Genomic DNA, 19485 nt, shown 5'->3' with positions numbered 1-19485 from the left:
CATGTGAATTGGCAAGCTTACTTAACTATCTTTTAACTGCTGAAAAGTATTACTGAGTTTTGGACTATTTTTCATAGAATTTGAATCCCAGGGTACCCAGACTTTAATTAATAATAAAAATCATTAACACATTTCTTTGAATAGTACTTTACCATTCTGATGTAATCCTTATAACATCTGTACAGAGTAAGGAAGTATTTCTATTATTATTCCAATTTTACACATGAGAACATTAAGTCTCTAAGGGTTTAAATGACTTATCTGAGAGAGCTCAGTATTAAGTATTATAGGTGGGATTTAATTCCAGATTTAGGTATCATTCCAAATACACCAGCATATTTGCCTTGCAGAGATTTTTGTCCTAAAACTAAAAACTAACAAACTGAGCAAAAATCTTTGATCAGCGTTGCTCAAAACTGGTTCATAAATCTATTCTTAAACCAAATGTAAATACTAATATTGCCAGATTCTTATTTTTTCAAGGATATTAGCTACTAATTGATCAGATACCTATATAAAGGCAAGAAACTATTTTTAGTCTGGTATTTCTCTATAATTGTTTAATATTTCTATCTTTAAATATATATAAAGAGGCTTGGCTGCACTAGAGTTTATTTAAAGCACTGAAATCATAAATGAGCCATCTTTATTTTTTTATTTTTTTGAAGTGTAAAACCTAGGTACTACACGGTTGTCTTTTTTTTTTTTTTTCTAAGATTAATGATTGATTGATTGATTGATTGCGATGTTGGGTCTTCGTTTCTGCACTAGGGCTTTCTCTAGTTGCGGCAAGCGGGGGCCACTCCTCATCGCGGTGCACGGGCCTCTCACTATCGTGGCCTCTCTTGTTGCGGAGCACAGGCTCCAGACGCGCAGGCTCAGTAGTTGTGGCTCACGGGCCCAGTTGCTCTGTGGCATGTGGGATCCTCCCACACCAGGGCTCGAACCCGTGTCCCCTGAATTGGCAGGCAGACTCCCAACCACTGCGCCACCAGGGAAGCCCAAGCCATCTTTATTTACTACAGGTATGGCTTATATATTTCATGAAAATCACCAGAGATAGAGAACTGAAAAATGGTAATATAAGTACTTCAACAAATACCTTATCTGCCCTGGCATATGCCAACCTAATAAAAAAGCTGTAGTTTCCTTTTTTAAAATGTATATTTTGATCATTTAAAGTCCAAATAGGTAATTTCATGTAGTCTTCTTTCTAACGTTATCTTATTTTTCATGGTGATTTAACTTAAATTTTAATAGCAACCTAGAGGCTGAATATTCAGCCTTTCATGAAGGCAAACATCAATGGGTGGGGGTAATAACTTACTTTATATAAATGGGGAGAAAAACTGGTAAAGTATAAAAAAATATGCATGAGTCCATACTGATCTGAATAAATGATTTAATAAATACATCATGGAAAAGAGACAAATCTTCTTTACAGAAGAGTTTCAAATAATATATGCAGATACTTGCCCCCTCTAAGAGGTGGAGCTTAATCTGTGCCTCCCCACTTTCAAGGTGAGCCAGATTTAGTAACTGGCTTCCAAAGAAGAGAGCAGGGAAAAGGGACAATAACAACTTTACAGTAGAGAAACCTGGCAAACATTAACATAAGTAATGAAGGTGAACATCACCAGTGATGTCACATGGTTATTATGTACGCACTAAAATGACTTAAAAAGGGCACTCCACCTCTGCAGTATGTTTTTCCAAATGTTCACAACTCAATCAAATCATGAGTTAAATATCAGAAAAAAAGCCCAGACTGAGGAAGAGTCTACATGATATCTGACTAGGACCCTGTCAGGGTCATGAATACAAAAACAGACTGAGAAACTGTCACAGAGCAGAGGAGACTTAAGGAGACATGACGACTTAATGCAACATGGCACCCTAGATTCAATCTTGGAACAGAAAGAGGACATTAATGATAAAGCAGGTGAAATCCAAATAAAGTCTGGAGCTTAGTTAATAGTAATATACCAGCCTCAGTTTCCCAGTTTTGACAAATGTAACACAGCAAATAAGAGGGAAACGATGGAAATGCTAACTTTGCAACTTTACTGTAATAAATCTAAAATTATTCTTGTGTTCAAAGGTACTTTTGGGACTTCCCTGGTGGTCCAGTGGGCAAGACTCCACACTCCCCAACACAGGAGGCCTGAGATCGATCCCTGTCGGGGAACTAGATCCCACATGCATGTCGCAACTAAGGGTTCACATGCCACAACTAAGAAGCCCACATGCCACAACTAAGAAGCCTGCATGTCGCAACTAAAGAGCCCGCATGCTGCAACAAAAATATCCCGCATGGCACAACGAAGATCCCGCGTGCCGCAACTAAGACCCAGAGCAGCTTAAATAATTAATTTAAAAAAAGGTACTTTTTTGTAATCATAAAATATTTCTTTAAAAGGGTAATTTTGGAGCCTGAACCAAGATGGTGGAGTAGAAGGACGTGCTCTCACTCCCTCTAGCAAGAACACCAGAATCACAACTAACTGCTGAACAATCATCAACAGGAAGACACTAGAACTCACCGAAAAAGATACCCCACATCCAAAGACAAAGGAGAAGCCACAGTGAGACAGTAGGAGGGGCACAATCACAATAAAATCAAATCCCATAACTGCTGGGTGGGAGACTCACAGACTGGAGAACACTTATACCACAGAAGTCCACCCACTGGAGTGAAGACTCTGAGCCCCATGTGATGCTTCCGAACCAGGGGGTCCGGCAACGGGAGGAGGAATTCCTAGTGAATCAGACTTTGAAGACTAGCGAGATTTGATTGCATGACTCTGACAGGACTGGGGTAAACAGAGACTCCACTCTTGGAGGGCACACACAAAGTAGTGTGCACATCGGGACCAAGGGGAAGGAGCAGTGACCACAGGGGAGAGTGAACCAGACCTACCTGCTAGTGTTGGAGGGTCTCCTGCAGAGGCAGTGGGTGGCTGTGGCTCACCGTGAGGACAAGGACACTGGCTGCAAAAGTTCTGGGAAGTACTCCTTGGCATGAGCCCTCCCAGAGTCCTCCATTAGCCCCACCAAAGAGCCTGCAGGTTCCAGTGTTGGGTCGCCTCAAGTCAAGCAACCAACAGGGAGGGAACTCAGCCCCACCCATCAGCAGTCAAGCGGATTAAAGTTTTACTGAGCTCTGCCCACCAGAGCAACAGCCAGCTCTACCCACCACCAGTCCCTCCCATCAGGAAACTTGCACAAGCCTCTTAGATAGACTTATCCACCAGAGGGCAGACAACAGAAGCAAGAAGAACTACAATCGTGCAGCCTGTGGAACAAAAACCACATTCACAGAGAGATAGACAAGATGAAAAGGCAGAGGACTATGTACCAGATGAAGGAACAAGATAAAAACCCAGAAAAACAACTAAATGAAGTGGAGATAGGCAACCTTCCAGAAAAAGAATTCAGAATAATGATAGAGAAGATGATCCAGGACCTCGGAAAAAGAATGGAGGCAAAGATCAAGAAGATGCAAGAAATGTTTAACAAAGACCTAGAAGAATTAAAGAGCAAACAAACAGAGATGAACAATACAATAACTGAAATGAAAACTACACTAGAAGGAATCAATAGCAGAATAACTGAGGCAGAAGAACAAATAAGTGACCTGGAAGACAGAATGGTGGAATTCACTGCTGCGGAACAGAATAAAGAAAACAGAATGAAAAGAAATGAAGACAGCCTAAGAGACCTCTGGTAAAACATTAAACACAACAACATTCGCATTATAGGGGTCCCAGAAGGAGAAGAGAGAGAGAAAGGACCCGAGAAAATATTTGAAGAGATTATAGTCAAAAACTTCCCTAACATGGGAAAGGAAATAGCTACCTAAGTCCAGGAAGCACAGAGAGTCCCATACAAGATAAACCCAAGGAGAAACACGCCTAGACATAATACTCAAATTGGCAAAAATTAAAGACAAAGAAAACTTATTGAAAGCAGCAAGGGAAAAACGACAGATAACATACAAGGGAACTCCCATAAGGTTAACAGCTGATTTCTCAGCAGAAACTCTACAAGCCAGAAGGGAGTGGCATGATATACTTAAAGTGATGAAAGGGAAGAACCCACAACCAAGATTACTCTACCCAGCAAGAATCTCATTCATATTTGATGGAGAAATCAAAAGCTTTACAGACAAGCAAAAGCTAAGAGAATTCAGCACCACCAAACCAACTCTACAACAAATGCTAAAGGAACTTCTCTAAGTAGGAAACACAAGAGAAGAAAAGGACCTACATAAACAAACCCAAAACGATTAAGAAAATAGTCATAGGAACATAAATATCGATAATTACCTTAAACGTGAATGGATTAAATGCTCCAACCAAAAGACACAGGCTTGCTGAATGGATACAAAAACAAGACCCATATATATGATGTCTACAAGAGACCCACTTCAGACCTAGGGACACATACAGACTGAAAGTGAGGGGATGGAAAAAGATACTCCATGCAAATGGAAATCAAAAGAAAGCTGGAGTAGCAATACTCATATCAGATAAAATACACTTTAAAATAAAGAATGTTACAAGAGACAAGGAAGGACACTACATAATGATCAAGGGATCAACACAAGAAGATATAACAATTATAAATATATATGCACCCACCATAGGAGCACTCAATACATAAGGCAACTGCTAACAGCTATGAACGAGGAAATTGAAAGTAACACAGTAATAGTGGGGGACTTTAACACCTCACTTACACCAATGGACAGATCATCCAAAGTGAAAATAAATAAGGAAACAGAAGCTTTAAATGACACAATAGACCAGATAGATTTAATTGATATTTATAGGACATTCCATCCTAAAGCAGCAGATTACACTTTCTTCTCAAGTGCGCATGGAACATTCTCCAGTATAGATCACATCTTGGGTCACAAATCAAGCCTCAGTAAATTTAAGAAAATTGAAATCATATCAAGCATCTTTTCTGACCACAACGCTATGAGATTAGAAATGAATTACAGGGAAAAAAATGTAAAAAAACACAAACACATGGAGGGTAAACAATACGTTGCTAAATAACCAAGAGATCACTGAAGAAAACAAAGAGGAAATCAAAAAATACCTAGAGACAAATGACAATGAAAACACGACGATCCAAAACCTATGGGATACAGTAAAAGCAGTTCTAAGAGGGAACTTTATAGCTATACAAGCGTACCTCAAGAAACAAAAAAAATCTCAAATAAACAATCTAACCTTACACCTAAAGGAACTAGAGAAAGAAGAACAAACAAAACCCAAAGTTAGCAGAAGGAAAGAAATCATAAAGATCAGAGCAGAAATAAATGAAATAGAAACAAAGACAACAATAGCAAAGATCAATAAAACTAAAAGCTGGTTCTTTGAAAAGATAAACAAAATTGATAAACCATTAACCAGACTCATTAAGAAAAAGACGGAGAGGACTCAAATCAATAAAATTAAAAACGAAAAAGGAGAAGTTACAACAGACACTGCAGAAATACAAAGCATCCTAAGAGACTACTACAAGCAACTCTATGCCAATAAAATGGACAACCTGGAAGAAATGGACAAATTCTTAGAAAGGTATAACCTTCCAAGACTGAACTAGGAAGAAATAGAAAATATGAACAGACCAATCACAAGTAATGAAATTGAAACTGTAATTAAAAATCTTCCAACAAACAAAAGTCCAGGACCAGATGGCTTCACAGGTGAATTCTATCAAACATTTAGAGAACAGTTAACACCCATCCTTCTCAAACTCTTCCAAAAAATTGTGAAGGAAGGAACACTCTCAAACTCATTCTATGAGGCCACCATCACCCTGATACCAAAACCAGACAAAGATACTACAAAAAAAGAAAATTACTGACCAATATCACTGATGAACATAGATGCAAAAAACCTCAACAAAATACTAGCAAACAGAATCCAACAACACATTAAAAGGATCATACACCACGATCAAGTGGGATTTATCCCAGGGATGCAAGGATTCTTCATTATACGCAAATCAATCAATGTGATACACCATATTAACAAACTGAAGAAGAAAAACCATATGATCATCTCAATAGATGCAGAAAAAGCTTTTCACAAAATTCAACACCCTTTTATGATAAAAACTCTCCAGAAAGTGTGCATAAAGGGAAACTACCTCATCATAATAAAGGCCATATACGACAAACCCACAGCAAACATCATTCTCAATGGTGAAAAACTGAAAGCATTTCCTCTAAGATCAGGAACGAGACAAGGATGTCCACTCTCACCACTATTATTGAACATAGTTTTGGAAGTCCTAGTCACGGCAATCAGAGTAGAAAAAGAAATAAAAGGAATACAAATTGGAAAAGAAGAAGTAAAACTGTCACTGTTTGCAGATGACATGATACTATACATAGAGAATCCAAAGATGCCACCAGAAAACTACTAGAGCTAATCAATGAATTTGGTAAAGTTACAGGATACAAAATTAATGCACAGAAATCTCTTGCATTCCTATATACTAATGATGAAAAATCTGAAAGAGAAATTAAGGAAACACTCCCATTTACCATTGCAACAAAAAGAATAAAATACCTAGGAATAAACCTACCTAGGGAGACAAAAGACCTGTATGCAGGAAACTATAAGACACTGATGAAAGAAATTAAAGATAATACCAACAGATGGAGAGATATACCATGTTCTTGGATTGGAAGAATCAATATTCTGAAAATGACTATACTACCCAAAGCAATCTACAGATTTAATGCAATCCCTATCAAATTACCAATGGCATTTTTTACAGAACTAGAACAAAAAATCTTAAAATTTGTATGGAGACACAGAAGACCCCGAATAGCCAAAGCAGTCTTGAGGGAAAAAAGCGGAGCTGGAGGAATCAGACTCCCTGACTTCAGGCTATAATACAAAGCTACAGTAATCAAGACAATATGGTACTGGCCAAAAAACAGAAATATAGATCACTGGAACAAGATAGAAAGCCCAGAGATAAACCCATGCACCTATGGTCAGCTAACCTATGACAAAGGAGGCAAGGATATACAATGGAGAAAAGACAGTCTCTTCAATAAGTTATGCTGGGAAAACTGGACAGCTACATGCAAAAGAATGAAATTAGAACACTCCCTAACACCATACACCAAAAAAACCCTCAAAATGGATTACAGACCTAAATGTAAGACTGGACACTATAAAACTCTTAGAGGAAAACATAGGAAGAACACACTTTGACATAAATCACAGCAAGATCTTTTTTGATCCACCTCCTAGAGTAATGGAAATAAAAACAAAAATAAACAAATGGGACCTAATGAAACTTAAAAGCTTTTGCACAGCAAAGGAAACCATAAACAAGACCAAAAGACAACCCTCAGAATGGGAGAAAATATTTGCAAACGAATTAACAGACAAAGGATCAATCTCCAAAATATATAAACAGCTCATGCAGCTCAATATTGAAAAAACAAACAACCCAATCCAAAAAATGGGCAGAAGACCTAAATAGACATTTCTCCAAAGAAGACATACAGATGGCCAAGAAGCACATGAAAAGCTGCTCAACATCACTAATTATTAGAGAAATGCAAATCAAAACTACAATGAGGTATCACCTCACACCAGTTAGAATGGGCATCATCAGATAATCTACAAACAACAAACGCTGGAGAGGGTGTAGAGAAAAGGGAACCCTCTTGCACTGTTGGTGGGAATGTAAATTGATACAGCCACTATGGGGAACAGTATGGAGGTTCCTTAAAAAACTAAAAATAGAATTACCATATGATCCAGCAATCCCACTACTGGGCACATATGGAGAAAACCATAATTCAAAAAGACACATGCACCTCAATGTTCATTGCAGCTCTATTTACAATAGCCAGGTCATGGAAGCAACCTAAATGCCCAACGACAGATAAATGGATAAAGAAGATGTGGTACATATATACAATGGAATATTACTCAGCCATAAAAAGGAACTAAATTGGGTCATTTGTAGAGATGTGGATGGATATAGAGACTGTCATACAGAGTGAAGTAAGTCAGAAAGAGAAAAGCAAATATCGTATATTAACGCATATATGTGGAACCTAGAAAAATGGTACAGATAAACTGGTCTGCAGGGCAGAAAGTGAGACACAGATGTAGAGAACAAACGTATGGACACTAAGGGGGGAAAACCGCAGTGGGGTGGGGATGGTGTTGTTGTGATGAATTGGGAGATTGGGATTGACATGTATACACTGATGTGTATAAAATGGATGACTAATAAGAACCTGCAGTATAAAAAAATAAACAAGATTAAATTTAAAAATTCAAAAAAAAAAAAGTAAAAGGGTAATTTTGTTTGGTATACTATCTTTGAAAGAGAAAATCTCCATGTGATTCTAAGGTTTCTGTTCTTGTTTTAAGACTAGACAAATTTTCAGACTCTATTCCAGACCTACCAATTCAGGAACTTTGGGCGTGGGGTCCAACAATCTGTGTTTTAACAAGCCTCTAGTTGACTCTAATGCCTGTTAAAGATTGAGAACAAGTGGACTAGACTATTCCTCTATATACCACAACTATTTAATATTTAATGTATGTTTAAAAGTTATGATGAGACATAGGTAAAAATTAGGAAAAATCTCAATAAATTATGGACTTCATTAAAAAATTATGGATCAATGTTGGTTCATTAGTTTCAATAAATGTACAATACTAATGTAAGATGTTAACAGGAGAAACTGGGAGAACGTAATATTCAGAAACCCTCTATACTATATGTATAACTTTTATATAAATCTAAAACTATACTAAATTAAAACTTATTTTAAAAAATAAGATTATAATTGGCATAATGAATCATACCTTTTTGTTTAACACTAGTTTTCTTCAGCTGTCTAAGAAGATTTCCACTTCCTCTCAGAACTGTCTTCAAAGCTCTCAAACCCCAGTCATAATGTTGCTGAGGTGTCAAAAGTTCTCTTAGGTAAAGACATGGAAATCATAAATCATCAAATAGCTATAAGAAATTATTTTTGTAATCATATTAAAAGAAATACAGAATCTAACTACTAACACATAGAAATAAGTCCTAATATTACATTAGTTTATAAAAAGGAACCAAGCAAAACAAAATAATCACTCAAGTAAAATGTTAAAGATGGATGGTTCTCAAGGATCAGGATAAACCTTTCACAAACTGGCTATCATCTTAATGGAGACACTAAATGATAACCACCTGTTACTTTTATTCCTAAAGTCTTTAGTCGATCCATCTTGCTCTCAATCTCTGACACTCTAGTTCTCACTATCTCTTAAGCGATATGGACCAGAATTCTAGGTTGTCCAAAGAAGCTAAAAGTCAATCTCTATTACTAGAAATCAGACATTAAAAAAAAAAAAAAATTGTGAAAGATTCCCTCCAAAGAACAGTAGGCTTTGAGTGGTCAGCTGGTAAATTAGTTTAGTAAGTATCACTTAGCTGGAGTACTCCAATAAAAATATTTTGCAGAAAAAAAGTGAAATTGAATTAATAGTATTTATGAAAAACAAGTAGTTTTGAGCCAGATGTTTCTGTTATTCAAACTAAAATCTTTCTTACCAACACCTTGAGTACAATATAAAATTGTACTTATGAAAATCACCAATATGAAAATCACTGAATAGGTAAATTGGACAAATGTGAAAAATGGTCATTAATAACCCTGATCAATCATTGGAACTACAAAATATTAAAATATTTAAAACAAGAAAACTCACCTGGATAGATTGAAGATAGCTACCAATTTTCTGCCCAACACTTTAGCATCTTTAAAGCCTTCTGAATAGAGAATAACTTCTGCAATAAGCTCATTGTCTGGACGAGACATGGCTACTGGCCTGAAAAGCTGTTTAAGATTATCAGGCAGTTTTTGTCTTCCTCCATAACCTTTTCCAGCAGGATTCATAGTGATAAAAATTCCAGAATTAGAATTTATTTCTACCTGAAATATTAATTTAAAACATAGGCATCAAATATTTGAAACTATAAAACATATTGCAAATAGAAGTTTTATTGTGACATATTTCTACACATACATCTTATATCTTAGCAAAAAGCAACCACTAGTGTGCTAAACATCTCCTTACTCAACATATAATAAACTCCTTAGGAACTACACTACTTTATAGAGGCTCTTTATAATCAGTTTTTTGAGGCTGAAAGTTTAAGTGATGGTAACTAGTTTGAATGTCTATTCATTCATTCAACATACATTTACCAAAAGCCTTCCTTGTGTTAGGCACTTTGCTAAGTACACAGAGACAACACAACTCTGAACTAAAGTCAGTAATAGTTTATGCCCTTCTGGAGTTTATAGTCTATTGAATATTAGAAAGAAGCAATCATAGTTAATAAATCCTATGACAGCAAAGAGCAAAATAGCATGAGAGTATCTAACAGGAGCATTTTCAACAAAGCACTAAGAATAGAAAAGCAGAATTATAATGTATAAACAATGAATGGGCAAGTAGGAAGTAGAAATACCTAGAGTAAAAAACCTGGCTATAAAGGAAAGAAAACAAAAAGCATGGTTGGAAGGAAAGATGAATTAAGGGAAGGTTTGCTTATGTTTTAATTATACTAAACATTATATTACAGTATCATTATATCTAATATAATATTATATATTATTAAGAAGGAAAATATGTGATTATGTTTAAAAGCCAATGAGAAATGGGTAGAAGGACAGAGATAACTCTGAAGAGAAGGTCCCTGGGAAGCAGATTCCAAAGTATAGATGGAAAAATTAGTTTGAGTTGGGAAAAAGGACAATTTTTCTTTCTAAGAGGAGGAAATGACAAAAAATGAACAGGGAAGAAAATAAATTTTGATGACAGAGAGGTAAAAACTGAAGAATTTCTCTTTTTTTTGTGAAGAAAGTTGAAACATCATGTAAGTAACAGGCAATGTTAGAACTGGTCCTACTTTCTTGGTCTACCCTGAAAAACTTGTATTGGGAAAATGTTATTATGGGGAAGAGGATAATTTCACAGTTCTTTCAACTTTCGGTGTATTCACCATTACTCATTATATAGAGAAATCTGTTTTATATACAAATAAGTTTAAGTTCTAATGACAATGAATGTATACCTCCTATGGGGAGAAGTGAGCAACAGAAGAATAGTTAAGTATTTATTGTTTTAAGATTCATATAGAATAGTGATTAAAAACATGAATTTCAGAATTAGACAGACGTGGGTTCGATTTCCAGCTCCACTTCTTACGTTTAACATATCAAGCCCTAGCTTCCTCATCCATAAAGTTAAAAAAATATAATAGTACCTAACTCAAAGGATTGTTATGAGTACTAAATGAAACAATGCATAAAAGCACTAAGCACAGTGGCATAGAGTGCTTGATAAATGTTAGCAAATATTATTATAACTGGATTATTCAATATCGAAAGTTTGAAGATGAATGGTGGAAATGGGACCCAAAAAGGGTGAGAAACTCAGAGACAATTCACAGGTAAAAAGGTTTAACACACTGGTCACAAATTAGAAACAGAGGTGCCAGGAGAAATAAACATAGACTATTTGCCTGAGTATGAGTAACACAAAGTCTTATAAAATAGTTTAATTCTTTAAATTCCCAATATATGCTATACCTCCTTGCCAAGCAGTTCACATACAGTTCTATGATTCTTCAAAGCGTCTTGAATTGTCTGGATTTGCATAGAAACTGCTGACAGTACAGATTCTTCCAGTCTATTGAACTCATCAAAACAACCCCAGGCCCCACACTTTACCAAACCAACAAATATTCGTCCCATTGACTTCACATCGATGCCCTTAAAAATAACAATAAAAATTATATTCAGTAAAAATAATTAAAATCTCTAATAATAATTTAATACTTTATGTCATTTAGTGAGAAGGTAATCATTTCACCCATCTATGCCTCTTTAGTTCTTTTTTAAGCAGAGATTAAACAGCTACTCTTTCAAAACCTAGGATGGTTTCAAGGAGTAAACAAAATAATTCATGTGAAAGTGTTCTGCAAAGTACACAGAACTAAACAAGTATAAGATTTTGTTTCAGTTATTCTTTAAGTCAAAATACACATAATGTTTTGAAAATGGTAACTTAATAAGAATTTAAGATTTTTCCTCTAACATAAAGCTTCATTCTGTATTTAAAATTATTTCTATGTAATAGTTCTCTTTAGAAAAGTTTTTGGACTATACTATGTGCAACCTCTCTCCATTTTACTTCTCAAATAAAATCCACTTTCAAGTGATTTAAAAGAAGAGTGATTTTAAAATAGAGCATTTCATATATAAGTATGTGAAAACTATTCCAAACATCTAAGACACTATTACATCGTTTGATAATTATTTATTCTACCTCATCACAATTAAAAACTAAAACTTGTCTTCCAAGAAGTCCACCTAAAGCCTTTACTGATTCAGTTTTTCCAGTTCCAGCTGGTCCGTAAGGATTTCCTCCAAGTCCCATCTTCATGGCTTGAGTGAGAGTTAAGTAGCACTTGTCTGTCAGTGGAGTGTAAACCAGCTTGGGAGCATTACCCTACACAAGGGAAATATAAATTTCAAATATTCATATTCTATTCAATATGTACAAATATTATATAGTGTAGTTAAATAGCGATTCTAGCTAAAAAGTTAAAAAGGCAACAAATAGTTTAAAGTTGTTAACATAGAAAAAAATATACAAAATTTTTTTTAGTAATTCAAGAAACCTTCTAAAGCGCAAACTGGAATTAAACTTAGTTATTTCTCAAGCATGTATTTTTATTCTATCCTCAGTTGACATACTGTTAGGTTTTCCAAATAGTCTCTCAAGTTCTTGATAATGTCACAAAGATATACCTCTAAGGCAGACAAATCCAGAAACTGTATACAATTATACACTTTCCAATACAATTCAATATAATTATGTACAATAATCATCCTATTTTGTATTTTAAAATTCATGTAAATTACTTCCTGGAATCTTACAATCTTCAAAAATCAGAACTACTTTGGAAACCTCAAAGTATAATTAATTTGAAAAATTCCTTATGAAATTAATAATCTTAACCTATCAAATAATTCTCAAAATTTCTACTAAATTTTAGCGGAAATAGAGTCCAATTCAAGCTGCATTTTATAGAGTTTTTCTTTAATTTAGGTGGACAGATTTGGGTCTCAAAATACATTTCCTTTTTGAAAGAGCCAGCTGGCAACTCTCCTGACATATGCTTATTAACATAAATGTCAAATATATCCTTATGATTGATTCACTATGATGGAAAAAGGCAGAGAGGATACAGCTGGATTTTTTGAGAACAGGTTACATGAGCTAGGTTATTTGCTTGAAAATTCTTTTACCTTACAAACAGAGAATATTTAACAAGCATACTTTGACATATTAAAAATTGCATTAATTTTGGCCTTGTAAAAGGAGGCACAAACCAAATTGTTTCCATTGAGGTTCCCTAATATTCAGTTCTCTTTAGATTAAAGCTATATTTCAATCTGTATAAATAAATGCTGCTCTAAGAAAAGGTACATTTAGAGAATTCAGCACAACACTGCCATTATTTTAACTTTTTTTGTATATAGAATTTTTTTCCAATATAACATCCTTTTAATTATGATGAAATAGAAGACAATAACCCAAAAAAAATTCTTAAAAGTTACAGCTAAAATAAAAATAACTCTTTCATCCAATAGCAAATTTCCTTTAAAGTAAATAATTTCTAACTGGAAAAATTAAACATTTCTGCCACAAGTCATACCTGGTACTCATAAGTATACTGAAGTTCAGAATCCACCATTTGAACGTAACATGTGTGATCACTTTTCATATAGAATCTAACTTGTTTTTTCCAAGCCCAGTCTTCAGTTGTATGAATTTGAACTTGGTTTAACTGCTTCACCACATCAATATTATGAATAATATCAAGAATAAGTGCTTTAAGTTTAAGCTCCAGAATGCCAGATTCTGTATACAATTAAAATAATTGGGGAAAATGTTAGCCTGTGATTTATGTACTTTATGATTTTATATATATACACACACACACACACATATATGATTTCTCAATAAATGAATTTAAATGGTAATTTCATGATACATTTGAATAGTATAGTAATATATATCATGCAAGTCAAAAGAATGTCAAATCCACCAATAAGAATTGTGTGTGTGAAAACTAAGATATCAAAATTCAACGAAACCAGTGTTCTGGTTCCTTATGCAAGAGAGTAAGCACACTCAGCCTGTCTCTCCCTCTGAATGCAGGTATAAAACACGGACAACATACATTGAACTCCTATTTAGGACTCTGAAAAAGTAAAGAGTATCAGGCAAATTGCGGAAGGGCAGAATTAGAAGTGCCACCAAACCAGTGGTAAATTTACCTTTTTTCTTTTCCCTTTTCCTCTTTTATATCCACGGGTCTGGATTCAATGCTGCCAGAAACCCATACTGGTGTAGACAGAGAGAGGTCCAGGAGAAGGCTTTTAACTCAGACTTGAAAAGCAGAAAAGGAGTCTCAGCGCTGGCAGCTGAGACCCAGAAATGCCTAAAACTCTGAAGGAAGGGAACTTTCCTCTGAAATCAGAGGAGCTATGATCCCAAGACAGTGGGACTAACTCAAATTGCTCTTTTTGTCTCTTTTCTCCCATCAACTGGTCCAAGACATGGGCGCAGTCACAGAAAGTGTGAAGGAGAGTACAGTACATGAAACTCCAGCTTTCTGGCCAGAGGACCAAAAGAGGAGCCCAAGAGAACCACAAAATCACTGCTAAGACCATGGAAGGGGAGAAGATTGCGAAAACGACCCTATAAACTTTATGAACCCTTGAGCTCAGCCTGAGCTGTGCAGACCTCATCCTAAACATTAAACCAAAGACTTTGATAACTGGCCACTAGGTGGCACACATGTGGGGAAGATCTCAAGAGTATAGCAAAGACAGAACAGACATTGGAACCACAACCCACAGAAAGCTGGCTGAAACTTGTGGCCTGAACCCAACAAGATCACTTGCTAACAGAAAAATATCAACATTATCCAGCAAATTTAAATAAGACTCAGACTCTTATAACACAATATTCAAAATGTCCAGGATACAATCCAAAATCATTCAACATGAAAAGAACCAAAAAAATCAACTCACATCAGAAAAGACAATAATAAAGGTGAAATGAAGACATTCTCAAGAGAAGGAAATCTATAAGATTCATAGTCAGCAAACGGGCTCTAAAAGAAACACTAAAGAAAATTCTTCAAAGAAAGAAAATGACAGCAGAAGGAAACTTGGAGCATCAGGATGAAGGATGGGCAACAGAAATGGTAAGCATCTAGATAAATATAATAGACTATTCTCAGGTCCTTTAAAATACATTTGACGGTTAAAGAAAAACATTATAATCTCATGGAGTTTTCAATGTATATAGATATCTATATACATTGAAAACAACATAAAAAGGGGAGGATAAAGAAACCCATATGGTGGTAAGGTTTCTACATTCCACTTAAAATAGTAAATTATTGATTCTAAGTACAATATAAAAGTATGTATATTGTAATTCCTAAAGTAACCTCCAAAATAGACACATAGATGATTGATTGACAGACAAAAGCACAATAGATAAATTAAGACAGAATACTAAAAAAATGTTCAAATAACCCAAAAGTAGGCAGAAAATGGAATATTTTCCCATACCAGTATTCCCTGGATCCTCAGAACTTGTATCAATGTTAGTATAGTGCTCTAACTTATTCACCAGTTGTGTTTCAATCTGATGAAGACTATGATCTTTGATGGCATTTTCTACATCTTCAGTGAATTTAATCTGCTCTGCCAAGCATAATATCTAATGAATAAAGAGAAAAATTATTTTTAAATGCTGAATTTACTTAGAAATATTTTATAAATTTAAGGAAAGATACCTTTTTCCAAATTTCCAATTACATATTGGATTTCTCTACCTGAATGTCTTACTGGCACCTCAAATATTAATAGAGCAATACATTTGTAGAAAAAGCATGTGTGATGCAGCCCAAGCTTACTTCTCAGAGCTCATCTTTTACTGTTCTCCTATAGGCCTATTTTTGGGTCTTAGAGCCCACCAAGCTTATTATAACCTAAGTGCTTTGTACTTTCTTCCCATGACTCTCCTCATAAATGGCTTCTTTTTAACCAGTAAGATGCAAAGATATCAGAGTATGATGCATTCTATTTAATAAAAAGAGTAATCTTCTAGCATTCCAAAATAATCTCTCAGTATACTACTGAAGTCTACAATTTCAAAACACCAATTTTATCCTAAATTAAAGTCTGTCTTAATCTTTCAATTTAATACCCATAAACAGAAACTAAATACAGATCAACTTCACATTTACATAAAACACGAAATATTAATGCCGTTTGAGAGGATTTCTATAATATTATCAATATAGCAAGGTTACTGATAAAGCAAATGATATATTTAAACACCAGATTTTGTAAACTTGTATTAAAATACTTTGATACAGTTCTTAGATGAACAAGGAAAACCAATATCCTCCTTTAAACTAAAGACATGATCCATCATCGTATAAAAACACTAAACCTACTGACCAATTAACTACTGAACAGATTGTTTTTTTCTTATATATACCTTTTAGCATCCAGAAAATATCATCAAATGCCTCTATTTATCAGATTAATTCATTATCTATATATAATTTTAATACTTAATATAGCAGGCTAAGCTGCTGTTTGCTCTTAGAACATTGTACAAATACCACATTAAGTTCTTTAACAAAAGAGAAAGCCAATTAGTAACTTTCCAGGGCAAAGTCACCTCTCATACTTTGTAGTACAAAACTCACCAGCTTCTTTAATCAAGTATATGGTGAAGCGTTTAAACAGATCCAAATCTGCTTTGTGAGAAAAGACTTTGCTTTTTAATTTTCATATGAAAATCTTCACTTGCCACCTTGAAACTAATACTCATATATATGGATTTCCACTCAGGCAATACTACTGAATTTCTGTATTATAAATAAATTTTAATAATAATGCACATCAATATCTCAATTTTTAACCGTCTGCTATACGATTTCTATGAGAGGCTAACAGAAATGATACTCAAGATACAGTCTTAACTAATTCTCGTGTCACATTACCATTAAGATACCTGGACAAACACTAACATTGTCTAAAATGTAACGGTCGCTAAGGGTGCTCTGCAAACATTATATAATTTAACCTTCAAAATGAGTTGCCGTGAAGGTATTATTATACCCTCTTAACTAAGTGTCAAAAAGAATCACTCAAAGTATAACTGGCAAAGGTAGGATTTGAACCAAGGTCTGTCAGATTTTTTTCTACTTTATCATGCTGCCTCCTTCCCAGACCAGAAAGTGCTTTCTGGTCCTTACAAAGATGTCTTTAGAGAACTGAATTAATAGTACACAGTAACTTGTACCAGACATTCATGTAACCAGTTATACTATTCAATCCCCTTACATAAATGCTCTTGAGATAAATTTTTCTTAACATTAACTGCTAATAAACTAGAATTCTTTGTTTTGATAGATTATGAACTGTATGCATGTTTAGTAGTTCATATGTTTACTTGACTGCTCAGAGCCCAGAACTAAGTTTCAGGCTCAAATCCAGCAACATTCTTCAGCCTATAGCTCCCAGTATATCTCCTGATATAACTGTCATTTCCTCAATCTAATTATTATGCAATTCTTACTTCTGTATATTTTTTAATATTGTGTCTTTTACTCTAAGTCAATTTAAATCCTACCTGGAAGTTGACAGAGTACTAGGAAACATTTCCAGAGATAATAAAGCATTTTGACTCTGACTTTGCAATGGCATTATTATTCATCAATGACTACTTTTATTTTTCTCTAAGAACTTAACAAGATTTTTTAAACATATTTTAGTTTGACTTAAACAGCTAAAAGATACAAAATGATATGAGTGATAAAATGGCTATGAATCCAAAATGTTCCAAGTTTCCTATTTAACTTCTCATGCTTTAAAAGAACCAACATAAAACCCTGTTCCAATAGCTACTAAATGTTTTAATCTGAAAAGCAAAAAATAGTTAGGTAGATTTTCCTGTGAGAAATCATAGAACATCTCAATACCTGCCTTTCATAGTCCCTAAGAACTGAAGTTCCTGATATCCTACCTCCATAGTGTTAGTCTCAACCAGCAATAAAACTAATCCTGAACAAGGCAGGATATTTAACCCAAGTCTTAGTGCTACACTTTAATAAGGCCCAGAACAAGTTTTGTAAGATACATATCTAGCATCCAGTGTTTCAGGAATGAGTTCCTATGAACATTGACCTGCAGCAATCTCTATAACAACCATGAAACCTAGTGCTCTTCTTCCCTGCCAAAGTTCTAGTTCAGTACTGTGACTATGTTTCAGACCTACACTAACACTACTAAACTCCCACCAACTCCAACTCCTAGATGAGTCCATGGGAAGGGTGGGAGACAATGTTATAGATCCTGTGCCTCTCCATCAACGATGAACTGATCATCCGGAACCAGGAAACTAATACATGACTAATTCTGCCTCCCAGTTCCACTCCCCAGTGGCCTGGGTAGTTTAGATCTCAGCAGGCCTTCTGCTTGAAAGCATCTGAATTATGGCAAACTAATGGAGCTAGAAGAGAATTTCACTATCGTGCTGTTGCTCCCTCACATTTAACAGCTGAGGGACTGAGACTCAGAAATTAAGCAATTAGTCAATGTTAACTGTTAGATAAAGAGAAAACAAAGATCCCAATTGTCTAAGCCTCCTGACCTCTAGGTCAGGGATCTTCCAATGACACCATGCCTACCTGTACTCTAGACATAAGCCCCCTTACCTGTGAAGGGAAAAAGGATGGGTCAATTGCACCTTGAGAACTTCGTCCAGCAGTGACACATTCCGTCAACAACTCTTTCAAAGTTTGCTTCATTTCCAAGGCTAAATCATTTAACCAAGTCTGAAAATAAAATTAGAAAATATATTATTTCTTATTACACAAGTCATAAAACAAAAACACAAGCTAATGACTCTATTCTTTTATTTCAGGAGGAAGGTTATGATTTCTTATTGACTCTCACACTCCCAAAATGTGTTGTATGGTATATAATTTTTATTAATAAATGATTTAAATGAAGAAAACTATTTTTTCGCCTCTTGGGATAATGTTAAGTGTGAAAACTCAAAAATTTGTAGTTAGTTATCACTATCACCATCTATACAAACCAAAAAAATATGAACATTTAAAAACTAACCCATTCATTTCATCATTATGATAAATCAAACTAGATAGCTGGGCCAATAAATTAGAGTCACAATGACTAGCTAAGTCCCCTGGCTCACACTATCCTGATGATCTTATATTCAGAAAGCTGTAACCATAGGAAGGGATTGCTTCATTAAGGTGAACCATATTATTTAAGGAGTGAAGATCCCTCTT

At 34.9% G+C, this 19485-nt stretch overlaps 1 protein-coding gene across 4 annotated transcripts in view; it reads right to left on the bottom strand.

The window, feature by feature from the left end:
- Positions 1-19485, bottom strand: part of DYNC2H1 (dynein cytoplasmic 2 heavy chain 1) — a 365046-nt gene that overhangs the window by 291185 nt on the left and 54376 nt on the right. For all 4 annotated transcript variants that reach the window (XM_082339858.1, XM_082339859.1, XM_082339860.1 and 1 more), the window contains exons 30-36: positions 18886-19005; positions 15722-15872; positions 13789-13994; positions 12393-12575; positions 11654-11836; positions 9765-9988; positions 8871-8986 (exon numbers count right to left, since the gene is read on the bottom strand). In XM_082339858.1, coding sequence (XP_082195984.1) covers positions 8871-8986; positions 9765-9988; positions 11654-11836; positions 12393-12575; positions 13789-13994; positions 15722-15872; positions 18886-19005 — 1183 coding nt within the window. The remainder of the gene's footprint in view (positions 1-8870; positions 8987-9764; positions 9989-11653; positions 11837-12392; positions 12576-13788; positions 13995-15721; positions 15873-18885; positions 19006-19485) is intronic.

Source organism: Balaenoptera borealis (assembly GCF_965194805.1).
Source record: "Balaenoptera borealis genome assembly, chromosome: 11".
In the NCBI taxonomy this organism is placed as follows: Eukaryota; Metazoa; Chordata; class Mammalia; order Artiodactyla; family Balaenopteridae; genus Balaenoptera; species Balaenoptera borealis.
Note: the sequence above shows the minus strand (reverse complement) of the source record. Positions and strands in the feature narration are given on the sequence as shown.